This window comes from Oryctolagus cuniculus, chromosome 6, assembly GCF_964237555.1.
Source record: "Oryctolagus cuniculus chromosome 6, mOryCun1.1, whole genome shotgun sequence".
NCBI classification, from domain to species: Eukaryota; Metazoa; Chordata; class Mammalia; order Lagomorpha; family Leporidae; genus Oryctolagus; species Oryctolagus cuniculus.
Window position 1 is genome coordinate 71,960,854 of NC_091437.1, and position 15,607 is coordinate 71,976,460.

General features: G+C 51.1%; 2 protein-coding genes across 2 annotated transcripts in view; one reads left to right on the forward strand and one right to left on the reverse strand.

Annotated features, from left to right (window-relative positions):
• SPIDR (scaffold protein involved in DNA repair) overlaps positions 1–14,185 on the forward strand; it is a 469,038-nt gene extending 454,853 nt beyond the window's left edge. Inside the window, exon 20 of the mRNA XM_051844476.2 lies at positions 14,020–14,185. Coding sequence (XP_051700436.1) covers positions 14,020–14,094 — 75 coding nt within the window. The 3' untranslated portion in view covers positions 14,095–14,185. The remainder of the gene's footprint in view (positions 1–14,019) is intronic.
• CEBPD (CCAAT enhancer binding protein delta) lies at positions 744–2,044 on the reverse strand. Its single transcript, XM_051844484.2, has one exon. The coding sequence runs from the start codon at positions 1,979–1,981 to the stop codon at positions 1,151–1,153; it is 831 nt and encodes a 276-aa protein (XP_051700444.1). The 5' UTR covers positions 1,982–2,044; the 3' UTR covers positions 744–1,150.
• Positions 14,186–15,607: the final 1,422 nt, after the last annotated feature.

Here is a 15,607-nt window from a genome sequence, read left to right on the forward strand (position 1 = left end):
TTGTTGGCAGAGATTTAAATTGCACTTAAAACCACGAATTAATTAGCTTTGGACACTAAAGGTTTTGTGTTTCCTCCTTAGAGCAGTATAATCATGACAGGCTGGTTAATTAATTACATAATATCCACGCAGCAGGTAGCCCAAGAAAAGGTGCCTAGGACCCAGTTTTCTTGGGCGGGAGGCACACGGTTCTATTTATTTGGATTAAGTCTAGAAACTTTACAGTTACCTCCAAGATGAAATTTTAAGTAGCTCGATGACTGTCCTTTTCATCAGCCACATGACTTGTGCGCTTAGGCGCACTTTGAAAATCTGAGGAAAGTGAAAGCACAGGCCAGCCTTGAAGCCCGAAGGGACTGGGAAAGGCCCCTGGGTCTCCTGAGCCCCACACTCTCACCCCTCACGCAGCCATCTAACCTTAGGGAGCTCCTGGGCTGAGCTCTGCAGGGCCCCCAGGTCGCCCTGCCCCCGCACCTCCCGCTGGAAAGCTGCTAGCTTAACGCGCGGTTACTCATCTGCATCCACCTCAGCCAAGTTCAGTAAGACCTGTGGAGCTAGACCTTGGCGGGTTTCAAAAGCAGTGCGGACCCAATCTACGGACCAGCTCGCCTCCCCCACGGACACACACCTGGCCCCGTGCTTCCCAGGCGCTCGCCCTCCGCCAGGTCCTGGAACGCACCTCCCCCAGCGAGGTCCTGGCGCCACCGGCGTGCAGCAGTCACTGCGAATATAGGAAGCAGGGGCGATTTTAAATGCTTCTTTATTCTTACAAATACTGTAAAAATTAATATAAAAAAGTGAGCATGCTCAGTCTTTTCCTCTTATCTATAATACAAAGGGTTTGTCTGAAAAGTTTTTTTTTTTTTTCATACAAATGTACCTTAGCTGCATCAACAGGAGTATGATGTAGAAAAAGCTACCATTATAAAAATAATTTAAGGGAAAATAAACACGTATAGCTTCTCTCGCAGTTCAGTGGTGGTAAGTCCAGGCTGTAGCTTCCCGTCGCCCACACGTCCCGAAGAAAACTGCAGCCGGCGCCGGGCGGCTCTGTGGGCGCCCGGGCTGCGCAAGGCAGGGCACGCTCGCTCCCGGGCCGTCGGGTCTGAGGTATCGGTCGTTGGTTAGTCTGTCCCGTTCGGGCCGCGCGTTACCGGCAGTCGGCGGCCCCGGTGGCGGGCAGGAAGGGCGGGCTGGGCAGCTGCTTGAAGAACTGCCGGAGCCCGGCCAGGTCCCGCGTGAGCTGCTCCACGCGCTGGTGCAGCTTCTCATTCTCCGCCGACAGCTCCACCAGCTTCTGCTGCATCTCCTGGTTGCGCCGCTTGGCCTTGTCGCGGCTCTTGCGCACGGCGATGTTGTTGCGCTCGCGCCGCTGCCTGTACTCGGGGCTGCCGCGGTCCGGGCCCCTCTTGCCGGTGCCCTTCTCCCGGGCAGGGCCGGGCGCGGGGCTCGGCCCCGGGCTGGCTCGCGGCGGCTCCGGCGACGTGGGCGGTGTGGGTTGCGCGGCGGCCGCCAGGCTCACCACGGTCTGCGCGCACGCGGCCACCTGCGCGGGCAGCAACGAGCCCGGCGCGTCGCCGCCGTCGCCCCAGTCGGGTTCGCGCTTGAGCGGACGCGGGGCGGCGGGGCCTGGGCCCGGGGGCCGCGGGGGACCGCCTGGCAGCAGCTCCAGGGCGCCCGCTCCGCCCGCGCCGCCGCCGCCGCCTGCTTTGTGGTTGCTGTTGAAGAGGTCAGCGAAGAGCTCGTCGTGGCACAGTTCCAGGGTGGGCACTGCGGCCATGGAGTCGATGTAGGCGCTGAAGTCGATGGCGCTTTCGTCGTCGTACATCGCGGGGGCGGCGGCGCCCGGCTCCCCGAGGGTCCCCGGTTCGGCCCCTCGGCCCGGCTTTCCCACTCGACCCGGCTCGTAGAAGGGTGCGGGCTCCGTGGGCCAGGGCGCGCCGCGCGCCGGGCCGTCCAGGCTGAAGAGCGCGGCGCTCATGGCGGCGTCGGGCCGGGCTCGGAGTCCAATTGCGGCTGTCACCCAGCTGGGCCGGGCCCGCCGCCTTTTCTAGCCCCGGCTGACGCGCACGCCCCGCCCCGGCTCCGGCACCGCGGGGGCGCCCCGGGGCCGCGGGGGAGGGGGGGCGCACCCTAAGAGCCCCCGCCCTGCGCCCTGGAGCCGCCCCCAGCCCCGAGCCTTGCCCTGGCGCACATCCCGCCTTGCTGCGCGCCGGGGGCCCCTACGCGGCCGTGGGACCCCCGGAGCGCGCGTGGGGGAGGGGCGCGCGCCTCTTCCCTCCGCCCCCGGCCGGCCCGAGCCGCGCTGCTGGGAATGACCCTCCCTCTGCCCGCACTCCAGGCCTTCCCTCCTTCCTGTTTGTGAGCTTTGGAACCTCTTGGTTTCTCGGTGCCGGCAGTGAAATCAAAACCAAGACTTGGCCGTGGCGTGCACGTCGCGGGAGGGAGAGGGACTGGGCGACTCAAGGACGGAGGGGTGCGCGCGGCCGGGAGGCTCCTGGGCCGCAAGCGGCTGATTCGCCCACCCGACCTTTGCCCGGACGCCTCCGCCCCGGGAACGGATGCGGGCAGCTGCCCAGAGGGCAGGCTGCCGGGACGGTCTCCCGGCGCAGCCTCTACTGGGACATGTCCGCGAGGCGGCGGGCAGGCAGTGGATGGCGGGAGGCCGTCCCGCACCTCACCCGCCCGTCGCTCTGGAGCTGGGCGTTCCAGCTAGCCCTAGGGGTCGACGCCCAGCAAAATGCTGTTGGTGCGTCCCAACCAAGGGGCAGCGGGACGTCCTCGTCGAGAGCGGAGTGCAGGGCAGCGGTGGTCGCCCTGGACATAGCGTGCCCCGGGGGCGCCGAGGCCCTCCTGCCGTCCCGAGCCCCGCAAGGCACCCGCGCTCCCCTCGAGCTCCTGCGCACTGGGCCGAGGCTTCCGGGTCTACTAAAGCAGTGCCATCTTGTGGTGGTGTCTTGCTTCAGCCCTATTGTTAATGCCAGGCTCTTTTTCCCTTTCTGACTACTCCAAAATACAGTGCTGTTGAATTTACAGTATTTAGGTCCTTTAGGGAAGAAACACAGCTGTAACCGGGTGTTAGGCTGCTAGCTCTTCATACTGTGAATTGCATGAGAAGACGCGGCGAGGATGGGCTTGATTTCCTGCGGTTTGAGGCAGGCATTCTCGTCAATTCTACTAAGTCACAACCCTTATTCAGTCCTGGCCTCCATCTCGCATCTCTTCTTCGCTTAGGCTTTTCACGCACCCTGGGTTGGTTCCGAGCACCAAACGTTCCACAGACTGCTCCGGTCCATCCTAGAGATAATTGGTAATTTCTTTTTTGTTTTAAAGATTTATTTATTTTACTTGAAAGTCAGAGTTACATAGAGAGAGGAGAGGCAGAGAGAGAGAGAGAGAGAGAGGTCTTCCATGGTTCACTCCCCAGTTGGCCGCAATGGCCGGAGCTGCTGCACCCATTCGAAGCCAGGAGCCAGGAGCCAGGAGCTGCTTCCGGGTCTCCCACATGAGTGCAGGGGCCCAAGGACTTGGGCCATCTTCCACTGTTTCCTAGGCCATAGCAGAGAGCTGGATGGGAAGTGGAGCAGCCAGGTGTTGAACCCAGATGGGATGCCAGCGCTTCAGGCCAGGGTGTTAACCCGCTGCACCACAGTGCCGGCCCCTGGAGGTAATTTCTAATATTGCACTGAAACTATGGGATATTTAATGGGTTTTCTAAAAGGACAGACCGCTTTAAAATTTCATAGAGAGGGTCCCTCAAGTTGCTGTTGAGACTACTTACCTATTCAGAGTAAAACCCAAGAGTGCATATAGCATGGGCCCATGCACACTCCGAGAGCCTACATTTTTCTTGGTTCTTAGGGAACACAAATACACTGAGTGACCATGCACTCAAGAACAATTCAGGTACAACATTCTAGGAGATGATCTTCTGCTTGCCCACCAGAGTGGATGTAAATGTGTTTCTGACAGCTGAGTTTCCTAGGCCATGTTGTACCCTGGGATGCTCAGACCAGCCAGGTAGAAGGCCCTTGACTGGGTGGGGCTGAACTAGGGAGAAAGGCTAGGCCTACATTTTAGAAACTGATGGGCAGGCGCTCTGGCGCAATAGGCAGGGTTTCCGCCTGGGCACTGGCTCATGTCCAGCTGCTCCTTTTCTGGTGCCGCTCTTTGCTGTGGCCTGGGAAGGTGGTGGAGTTTGGCCTGAGTACTCGGGCCCCTGCACCCATATAAGAGACCCAGAGGAGGTGCTTGCCTCTGGATGGGCCCAGTTGTGGTTGTTGTGGCCATTTCGGGACTGAGCCAGTGGATGGAGGACATTTCTGTCTGTCTCTCACTCTCTCTGTAACTCTGCCTCTTAAATTAAAAAAAAAAAAAAAACTGACCAAGGTGGGCCAGCACTGTGGCGCAGTTGGTAAAGCTTCTGCCTGCCTGCCCACATCCCATAGGGGTGCTGATTAGAGACCCAGCTGCTCTACTTCTGATCCAGCTCCCTGCTAATGCTCCTGAGAAAGCACTGGAGGATGGCCCAAGCCCTTGGGCTCCTGGCTCCTGCCTTCAGACTGGCCCAGCTCCAGCCCTTGCAGCCATTTGGTGAGTGAACCAGCAGATGGAAGATTCTCTGTCTCTCCCTCCCTCCCTCTCCCTGCCTCTGTATCTCTGCCAGAAACTAACCAGTGCCTATATTAGCCATATACCATCACTTTTACATTTAGAGATTTTCTTACCCCTCCAGAAAGAGAAAGGAGAGATCATAGGACAACAAAGTATGGGTTGGTTGTGCCATTTGAGCCCACCACAGCCTCTTTTTTTTTTTTTTGACAGGCAGAGTGGATAGTGAAAGAGAGAGAGACAGAGAGAAAGGTCTTCCTTTTGCCGTTGATTCACCCTCCAATGGCCGCCACGGCTGGCGCACTGCGGCCAGCGCGCCGCGCTGATCCGAAGGCGGGAGCCAGGTGCTTCTCCTGGTCTCCCATGGGGTGCAGGGCCCAAGCACTTGGGCCATCCTCCACTGCCTTCCCAGGCCACAGCAGAGAGCTGGCCTGGAAGAGGGGCAACCGGGAAAGAATCCAGTGCCCTGACCAGGACTAGAACCCGGTGTGCCGGCACCGCTAAGTGGAGGATTAGCCTATTGAGCCGCGGCGCAGGCCCACCACAGCCTCTTTTCAAAAACAATAAAATGGGGTGGGCATTGTGCTGGAGCAGGCTAAGCCACAACTTGGGACACCTGCATCCTGTATCTGAGTGCCTGGGATGGAATCCGGCCGCAGCTTCTGAGCCAGCTTTCTGCTAATGTGCCTGGGATGTAGCAGATGATGGCTACAGTACTTGGGTTCCTGCCGCCCACATGGGAAACCCATTTGGAGTTCCATTGCAGGCATTTGGGGAGTGAACCAGCAGAGTGAAGATTCTATCATCTATCTATCCATCCATCCATCCATCTATCTATATCTATCTATAATCTCCTGTCACTCTGCCTTTCAAATAAATTAACTTTTTTTTTTAAAAATGTACTGTTTAACTTTTGTGATATTTGTGGTCATTATTTATTTGTCTCCACCTGCTGCCCATTTTTCAAGGCCCCGTCCTAACTCTACCTATTCATCTATTCAAGGAGAATGCAATTGTCCCCGTCGTTCTCTACTGTTAGGCATCTGCTTCAAGCCACTCTCTAACCCTTTGTGACTGCTTGGGATTCTCAGGAGACTTGTCCGAAGACGGGGGGCAGCATTCTGAGTGGAACTTGTAGTCCCTGTGTCTCCTAGAACTTTCCTCTGTCAAGCACGGTTGAGTTGTTCCAACAGAGTGCACTGCATGTGGGCTTTGTAGACATGCAGGCGCTCAAGGGAGCCCTCATGTGATCTAGTGTTCACTGTTTGGTGCTGCCGGGCTCCCTGTTGGGTCATCACGTGGAGCCACTGCACCGCAGCTCTCTTCCTGGGGATCGCAGTGAGAAACTTTATATGGCCCAAGAGCAGTCCTCCCAGATGGAATCTGAAAAAAGGAACGTCTTTTTGAGTGGTCCAACCCAAACTGAAATGGGAGGTGTTCTGGGTGGGCACCGTGTTAACTCCAGCACCCTCTTCAGGTTGTTCCTTTCAACCTTCTGCCTCAGGGCTGATATTATCATTGTGGCTGCTTTTCCTATGCTCTGTGTCCAAAAATATGGGCTTTCCTTAGATGGAATTTGTTCCCAATGTAGGAGTTTGGAATAGGGAGGACAAGGGCTACACCTCATCCCCTTATGCTGTTACAGACTGCATTTCACTAAAAACGGACTGTGAGAGGCTGGCGTTCAACACAGAGGTTAAGCTGCAGCTTGGGACACCCACATTCCATATCAGACAGCCTGGATTCAAGTCCTGGTTCCTCTCCCCACTCCAGCTTCCTTCTAATGTGCACCCTGGGAAACAACACTGATGGCTCAAGTACTTGGGTCCCTGCCCCCCATGTGGGAAACCTAGATTGAATTACCAGCTCCTGGCATCATCCAGGCCCAACCCCAGCTGTTGCAGGTATTTGGGAAGTGGAGCAGCTGATGGGAGCCTTCTATCTCCTACTATGTGTCTTTGTCTCTTTCTCACTGCCTTTCAAATTAAATTAAAAGAAAAAAAAAAACGTGATGAGGAATAAAAAAATTCTGCATGCACTTCAGCCTCTGGAATGAACAGACTGAGCCTCCAGACTCCAGCGACGTAGCCGGAACAGAGAACACGTGTGGAGCCTGCGGGTCGGTGTCCCACCTGCCGTGTACTTGCTTATATTTTCCTTTTACATATGCTTAAGAGTGGTACATTATTTTGATTACTTATTTATTTTAACTTTATTTGAAAGGCAGAGAGAGACAGAACACAGATTTTCCATGTGCTGGCTCACTCCCCCACACAACCATAAAACCAGGGCTGGGCCAGGCCAAAGCCAGGAACTCTGAACCCAGGTTTCCCATGTGGGTATCAGGGGCCCAAGTTATCACGCGCTTCCTCCCAGGGTACACATTCGCAAGAAATTGGATCAGAAGTGGAGTAGCCAGGACTCGAACCAAGCACCCCAATATGGGATAACAGTGTCCAAAGTGCACAGAATGCCTTACCCCATGAGTGATATTTTAAAAATCAATGTCTGTTAGAACAAGTTCTGAGAGCAAACTAGAAAATTCAAGAAACATGAGAGGAGTAACATCACCAAAACTGGTGAAGCAGGAAACTCCAGGGCCCTGGCCTCAAAAACAGCTGGCAAAATCTGTGGGCATCAGCTGTGCACTTGGCCCTGGCCAGAAGCTCCCTGAAGGCCTGGAGCAAAGGGTGGCATGTGAGCATTTGCGAAAGCAGACAGAGGGCAAGCACTGGCTGCAGCAGCCTGAGACAGGCAACAGAAAGACCAAAAACTCCGGGAAAGGGGATGCAGGGAAATCGAGCCTTCTAAATGCTCCTTCGCCTAGCAGATGGGTGGATAGGCAGCACACAGGCCCAGGAGGGGCCGTGCGCTCACAAAAGGCCTCCAAACCCTGGAGTGGCCACTTCTGGCTGCACACACTGCAGAAGCAAAAGCTCTGGCAGAAGTCTACACCGGCTGGCTAAGAGCTAAAGCGGCTCCCACCCCACAGCCATCTGCAAAGGCTGGCATGGGTTTGATTTTTCTTTTCTTTCTTATTAGGAGGAGGGGTGTTTTGGGCCCTGAAGGTAATTGTGTTGAAACACTGGCTGACCTTGGGGCTAATGGGACACAGACTCCCGTGGTCACAGGCCACAAAGAACACAAACTTTACAAAAGCAGTTTCAAAAAGTCACTGAAGTAATAACAAAAGCCCACAACAAACAGCACTGGCCCTGGGGAGGGGGAAATCGGATTTGAGGAATTGCCACATTAATGTTCCGAATGTCTAGTTTTTGAAACAAGTTTATGAAGCATGCAGAGAAGCAGGAAAGGGTGACCCATACGCAGGATCACCCTGTGAAGCAATGACTAAGAAATGGACCCTGACGGAACCCAGACTGCCCCTCTGAAAGCCACGCCACAGTTATGGCAAAGCAGAGAATGCGAGGAAACCATGAGGGTGCGGCATGGCTGCCAATAGACAGACAGGAACTATGGGAAGGAACCAAACGGAAGTTCTGTCGCTGAGAGGAAGAACTCATTAACGGGTAACAACAACATATGAGAATCAGCAAACTTGAATGTCAGATGGTTGAAATGATGCAAGCAGGGATGCAACGTGGACACCACACCACACACACACACACACACACACACAGAGTGAAGTGACAAAACGTGAGCACAGCATCCCGACACCGCCAAGCAGAGCAGCACAGCGAAGCTGAACTCCAGTAGGAAGCAAGAAAGGGCACACAAAACATCTGAAGAAATAGCCAAAATTTCACAGAGTTTATGAAAGACATGAATCTACACATCCAAGAAGCTCAGCAAACTAAGTAAATGCAAAGTAATCCACGCTAGGAAACATTATAGCAAAACTTCTAATACCAGACACCAAGTGACAGCCTTGAAAGCTGCCAGAATGAGAAAACTCTTGCTCCCTCCATAACCTAATGATCATCTCCATGTCAGAAACCACAGCAGTCGAATTCCAAGATAGCAGACTAGGGAGGGAGCTTATGGCTCCAGGTGAGGGGAAGTTAAAAAAAAAAAAGTGGAGAGAGTGCAATCTCAGGGACGAGTTAGGGAGAAAACTGCTATGGAAATTCCACAGAAGAAGAGGGACGCTGTGACCCGCGTGGAGGGTGTGGACACACAGCCGAGCACAGGCACACACAGGACCCCCGCAGTCGAGAAATGGCGTGCCAGCTTTGCACAGTGCAGTGAGGCCAGACTGCAGCAGCCCTTGTCAGTGGTGATATAGCTGTGGGGGGAGCCCGGACTGAGTCCAACCTGGAGCCCTGTGGGAGATAGGGTATCTCCCAACCAAGAGGAAAAAAAAAGGGCACATTTCTCTCTCCCTGTCCTGGCATCCAGCAACAAGACTGAGAGAGGGCAAGCACCATTTTGGACATACATAACAGCTGTGCCAGCTCATATCCCTGTGCCCAGCAAACAGCTGAGAGATGTCTGAGTCTGGCTGGGATGATTGGCATGGAGCTGGCCACCCACATGGGACTGTGAAGTGCCCCCAGGCTCCCAATGAATTACAGGCTCTGGGGCTCAAACTGCCTAGGTGGAGCACCCACAGGAGCTGCCTCTGGGAGAGTCTCCGCCTCTCTGTGGATGGGACAGAGTAGCGGGATGGAGCAGTGCAGCACCCCGTGACTCTGGGAGACTTGTGTGCTGAGACTGTGGGAATACTGTGACTATAGGAGAGGGTGCAAGGTATAGCTAGCTCTCTGGTCAATCACTGTGAGTGGCTCCACATGCTCAGAGCTCCTTGATTGCCTGGGGTGGGTCATTGCAATGGGATCCTTGCTCACACGGAGGACTGCACACGTGTTTTATGTGGTTCTCAAGGCAATGCAGATGAATATTGCAACTACTGGGGGCTAATACCTGGGCATTGCTCCCTTTGGAAGAGAGGAGGTAAGGGTGTGACTATGCCAACAGAGTGGGTCAAACCCTCCCTTCTGATTAAAAAAGACATCTACCACACCCAACTTGGGCGTCAACCTTGATGCTCCCTGGCCACACCTATCACCCACCTCTGAATATTCACTGAAAGAGCAGACACTCCACTAAGCCACAGAGGAATAGTCCAAAGATAAAAACCATCAGAAGGAAAAACCAACAAGTATCTCCACAAATGCCTAAAAAATAAAGGCAGAAATTCAAGAAATGAGAATAAGGAAAACAACATGAACTCCCCTCCCCAAAAGGAACACAATGACATTTCAGTATTAGAATGTGAAGATGTAGAGATTGAGGAAATATCTGAAATGGAATTCAAAAAATCACATGATTCCTCAGAAACAATCAGAAGTAAATCCACAATATGACATGAATAAAAATTTTCCCCATGAAACTGAGATAAAGAAATCAAAATGAAATATTAGAAATGAAGAATTCAATAGATCAAAATAAAAAATGAGGTGGAAAGCCTGAACAACAGATTTGGTGAGGCAGAAGAATGAACAAGCTAGAAGACAAATCTTTGGAAATTTTTCAGTCAGACCAAAAAAAAAAAAAGAAAGAAGAAATTAGAAAAATTAAAAACAGCATTGGAGATTTATGGGATACTATCAAACAATGAAACATACAATCAGTGAAACTAAAAGCTGGATTTTTGAAAAAATAAACAAAACTGATACACCATTGGTCCAACTAACAAAATAAAAAGAGCGAGAAGACTCAAATCAATAAAATCGAGATGAAAAGGAAATGTACAGATACCACAGAAATAAAAAGAATCACAGGAAATTCCACAAAGAGCTGTATGCCAACAAATCAGGAAACCTAGAAGAAATGGCAGATCCTTGACACACACAAGGATGACTCAGGATCTGCAAATCAATCAGTGTGATACTCCACATTAACAAACTGCAGAGGAAAAAACATATGATTATCTCAATAGATGCAGAGAAAGCATTTGATAAAATACAACACCCGTTCATGATGAAAACCTAAAGCAAATTGGGTGTAGAAAGAACATTCTTCAACACAATCAAGGCAATTTATGACAAACTGACCGCATTCTTACTGAAACCCACATTCTTACTGAATGTGGAAAAACTGGAAGCTTTCCCAGTAAGATCCAGAACCAGACAAGAATCCTCACTCTAATCATTACTATTCAATATAGTCCTGGAAGTTTTAGCCAGAGCCATTAGGCAAGGAAAAGAAGTCAGAGACACAAATTGGGAAGGAGGAATTTAAACTACCCCTGTTTGCAGATGACATGATTCTATACATCAGGGATCCAAAAGAATCCACGGAGAGACTATTGGAACTCATAAAAGAGTTTGGTAAAGTGGCAGGGTATAAGATTAACACACAAAAATCAATAGCCTTTGTATGAGCAGTGCTAGGGCTGAGAAAGAACTTTTCAGAACAATCCCATTCACAATAGCTACAAAAAAAGAAAACTAAATACATTGGAATAAATTTAACCAAGAATGTCAAAGATCTCTACAATGAAAATTACAAAGCACTAAAGAAAGAAATAGAAGTAGACACACACAAAAAATGGAAAAATCTTCCATGTTCATGGGTTGGGAGAATCAACATCATCAAAATGTCCATACTGGCCGGCGCCGCGGCTCACTAGGCTAATCCTCCGCCTTGCGGCGCCGGCACCCCGGGTTCTAGTCCCGGTCGGGGCGCCGGATTCTGTCCCAGTTGCCCCTCTTCCAGGCCAGCTCTCTGCTGTGGCCCGGGAGTGCAGTGGAGGATGGCCCAGGTGCTTGGGCCCTGCACCCCATGGGAGACCAGGAGAAGCACCTGGCTGCTGGCTTTGGATCAGCGCAATGTGCTGGCTGCAGCGCGCCAGCCGCGGCGGCCATTGGAGGGTGAACCAACGGCAAAGGAAGACCTTTCTCTCTGTCTCTCTCTCTCTCTCACTGTCCACTCTGCCTGTCAAAAAATAAAAAAATTTAAAAAAAATTAAAAAAATAAAAAATGTGTAGACCACCAGAACAGAATAGAATCTCCAGAAATCAATCCAGGCATCTACAACCAATTTATCTTTGACAAAGGAGCTAAAATCAATCCCTTGAGCAAGGACATTTGCAGTGTCAGCATCCCATATGTGCATCAGTTTGAGTCTCGGCTATTTCACTTCTGATCCAGCTCTCTGCTATGGCCTGGGAAAGCAGCAGCAGATTGCCCAAGTCCTTGGGCCCCTGCACCCACATGGGAGACCCAGAAAAGGCTTCTGGCTCCTGATTTCAGATTCGCTCAGCCCTGGCCATTGTGGCCATTTGGGGAGTAAACCAGCAGATGGAAGACTTCTCTCTGTCTTTGCCTCTCTGTAAAATAAACAAACATATTTTTAAATCCCTAATATAGTTTTTTAAAAAGATTTATTTATGAGCCAGGAGCTTATTTTGGGTCTGCCACATGGGTACTGAGATTCAAGCACTTGGGTCATCTGCTGCTGCTTTCCCAAGCACATTAGCAGGGAGCTGGATCAGAAGTGGAGCAGCTAGTACTTGAACCAGCACTCATGGGAAGTCAACACCACAGGCTATGCCACAGCACTGGCCCCAACAAATAAATCTTAAAAACAAATAAACAAAAATAGCTATGCTTGTGAAAGTCAATCTGGCCTCCTTAAAAAATGAAACAGTTTTTCACTGTAGATAGAATGGTCTTTTTCACCCAAAGACACCTTGTATTTAAGGACTACAGGGGCTGGCACTGTTGCCCATTGGGTTAAAGCCCTGGCCTAAAAGCATCGGCATCCCATATGGGTGCCGGTTCTAGTGCTGGCTGCTCCTCTTCCAATCCAGCTCTCTGCTATGGCCTGGGAAAGCAGTAGAAGATGGCCCAAGGACTTGGGCCCCTGCACTCACGTGAGAGACCTGGAAGAAGCTTCTGGCTCCTGGCTTTGAATCGGCGCAGTGCTGGCTGTTGTGGGCCATTTGGGGAGTGAACCAGCGGATGGAAGACCTCTCTCTCTCTCTCTCTCTCTCTCCCACTCTCTGTAACTCTATCTCTCTTTTTTTTTTTTTTTAATTTTTTATTTTTTTTTTGACAGGCAGAGTGGACAGTGAGAGAGAGAGACAGAGAGAAAGGTCTTCCTTTGCCGTTGGTTCACCCTCCAATGGCCGCTGCGGCCGGCGCACTGCGCTGATCCGATGGCAGGAGCCAGGAGCCAGGTGCTTTTCCTGGTCTCCCATGGGGTGCAGGGCCCAAGCACCTGGGCCATCCTCCACTGCACTCCCGGGCCACAGCAGAGGGCTGGCCTGGAAGAGGGGCAACCGGGTCAGAATCCGGCGCCCCAACCGGGACTAGAACCCGGTGTGCCGGCGCCGCAAGGCGGAGGATTAGCCTAGTGAGCCGCGGCGCCGGCCTACTCTATCTCTCAAATAAATAAATCTTTTTTTTTAAGAATATCTTCTACTTAATACTCCAAAACCAAAAAAATCTTTGGAACAAGTTTTACTGTTAACTCTCATAATACATCTCTTTGAGGAGAGAGGTCCTGCATGGGAAGTCAGTCAGTGATCACCTGAGGCTACAGAAGCCTTTTGAACCCACAAACTCCAGATTTAGACAAAGCCATAAGCAAAGTGAAGTTCTCTCCTCCCTTCAGAGAAAAGTATCTCCTTCTGGATGACCACTTCTTGATAGAACAGTCTTATACTGGAAAAGGCGCCATACAGGTCATTCATAGCTACAGAAGAAAAGTCAGCTCCTGGCTTCAAAGTTTCTAAGGCCACACTGGCTCTCTTATTAGTGGCTAAGGCAGTTTATTTATTTGCAAGGCATCACCTCATGATCAAATGAAAGAATGAAGAGTTGCTTCTCATGGGTGAGTAAAGTGATTTCTTGAGATGGAATCTACTGGTAAAGACTGTTCTCTGTGAAAGCAAGAGAGGTGATTGATGTGGCAAATTTCATAGTTGTCTTAAGAAATTCTCCAGCCAGCACAACCCCGACCGGTCAGCAGTCATCAACACTGAGGCAAGACTCAATGTTATTGCACACTTAGTATAGTGTAGTCATGGCCGGCGCCGCGGCTCAATAGGCTAATCCTCCACCTTGTGGCACTGGCACCCTGGGTTCTAGTCCTGGTCGGGGTGCCGGATTCTGTCCCGGTTGTCTCTCTTCCAGGCCAGCTCTCTGCTATGGCCTGGGAGTGCAGTGGAGGATGGCCCAAGTCCTTGGGCCCAGCACCCGCATGGGAGACCAGGAGAAGCACCTGGCTCCTGGCTTCGGATCAGTGCAATGCGCCGGCTGCGGCGACCGTTGGAGTGTGAACCAACAGCAAAAGGAAGACCTTTCTCTCTATCTCTCTCACTGTCCACTCTGCCTGTCCAAAAAAAAAAAAAAAAAAAATAGTATAGTGCAGTCGTAACTTTCACACACACTGGGAAGCCAGACAATTAATGTGACTCTTTTTATTGACATTTGTAGAACCAAATGCACCCGGCCCTCCCTCTGTCTTGGGACTCTCAAAGGATTAACGAGCTGCGATTGCAATCGCTGTGAAATCCCACAGGAACTCATACCATGCCACGATGTGCTGTGACCATCTCACCTGCAAAGTTAAACGAACGCCCACCCGCAGTAAGGCGATGAAGCAAGAGCTCACCTTGGAGAAGCAGCCAGACACTGAAAGTGCCCATCTGATTATTACCCACTGGCGACCAAGGCATTTTTTTCCTTAAGTCTCCAGAATCAAGTTCAAGGTGCCGAGGTAGATGTCACTAGAGTTATTACAATGAGGATGCTAGACCCCTGCTCTCCACATGGTAGCCACCACCACAAGTGCCTCTTTTGGTGAACTAAGGCTACTCCTCTTTATCCAGATTCCATGCTTGCACAAATTCATCTACTTGGCTGAAATCAATAATGGTGCTCTTGGGATCATTCAGGGACATGAACAAGTACTAAAAAGTCTGAGCTGGATGTGTGTGCTCCCAGCTGAGTCCAACAAAGCGTTGACTTTTTTTTTTTTTTAAAGATTTATTTATTTAAGAGTTACAGAGAGAGGGAAAGACAGAGAGGTCTTCCATCCACTGGTTCACTCCCAAAATGGCCACAACGGCCAGAGCTGGGTCGATCCAAAGCCAGGAGCCAAGAGCTTCTTCTGGGTCTGCCATGTGGGTGCAGGGGCTCCAGCACATGGCCTAGCTTCCACTGCTTTTCCAGGCCATTAGCAGGGAGCTGGATTGGAAGTAGAACAGCCGGGACTCGAACCAGTGTCCATATTGGTTGCTTGAGAAAGCCTCAGAGGATGGCCCAAGTGCCTGGGCCCATGCACCCACATGGGCGGTCTAGATGAAGCTCCCGGCCCTCGACTTCAGCCTGGCCCAGCCCTGGCTGATGCGGCTATTTGGGGAGTGAACCAGTAGATGAAAGATCTCTCATCTCTCTTCCTCTCTCTCCCTGTAACTCTACCTTTCAAATAAATAAATCTTAAAAACAAAATACAACAGGGTTTCACGTGGCATAGGTGATTCAATTAATGAAGGCTGCATTACTGGGATCCAAGCACAAATTCTAGCCAATAAAGGTTGCAAAAAATAATACACTGTGATCAACAAGACTCCCAAGTAGGCTGCTTTGGTATGTCTGTACTATAGCAAAAACTGTTTCCTTAGTTATGTATATACAAGATTTTCACAGGGGCAGGTGCTATGGCGTAGTGAGTGAACCACCGCCTGTGGCACTAGCATCCTATATGGGCACCAGTTCGAGTCCCAGCTGCTCTAGATGTGCCTAGGAAAGCAGCAGAGAATGACCAAGTCCTTGGGCCCCTGCACCCATGTGGGAGACCCAGAATTCGAAGCTCCTGGCTCCTAGCTTCAGACAGGCCCACTTCAGGCCATTGTGTCCATTTGGGAAGCAAACCAGAGATGAAGGATCTTTCTCTCTCTGTGTCTTTGAAAGTAATTAATTAATTAAAAACAAAAACAATTTTTTTTTCACTAAGGTAATTCAGAAAGTTTGTGAAAAAGAGAGATTAAAAGACAAAGTTTATTTTGTGTCAAAAAATTTG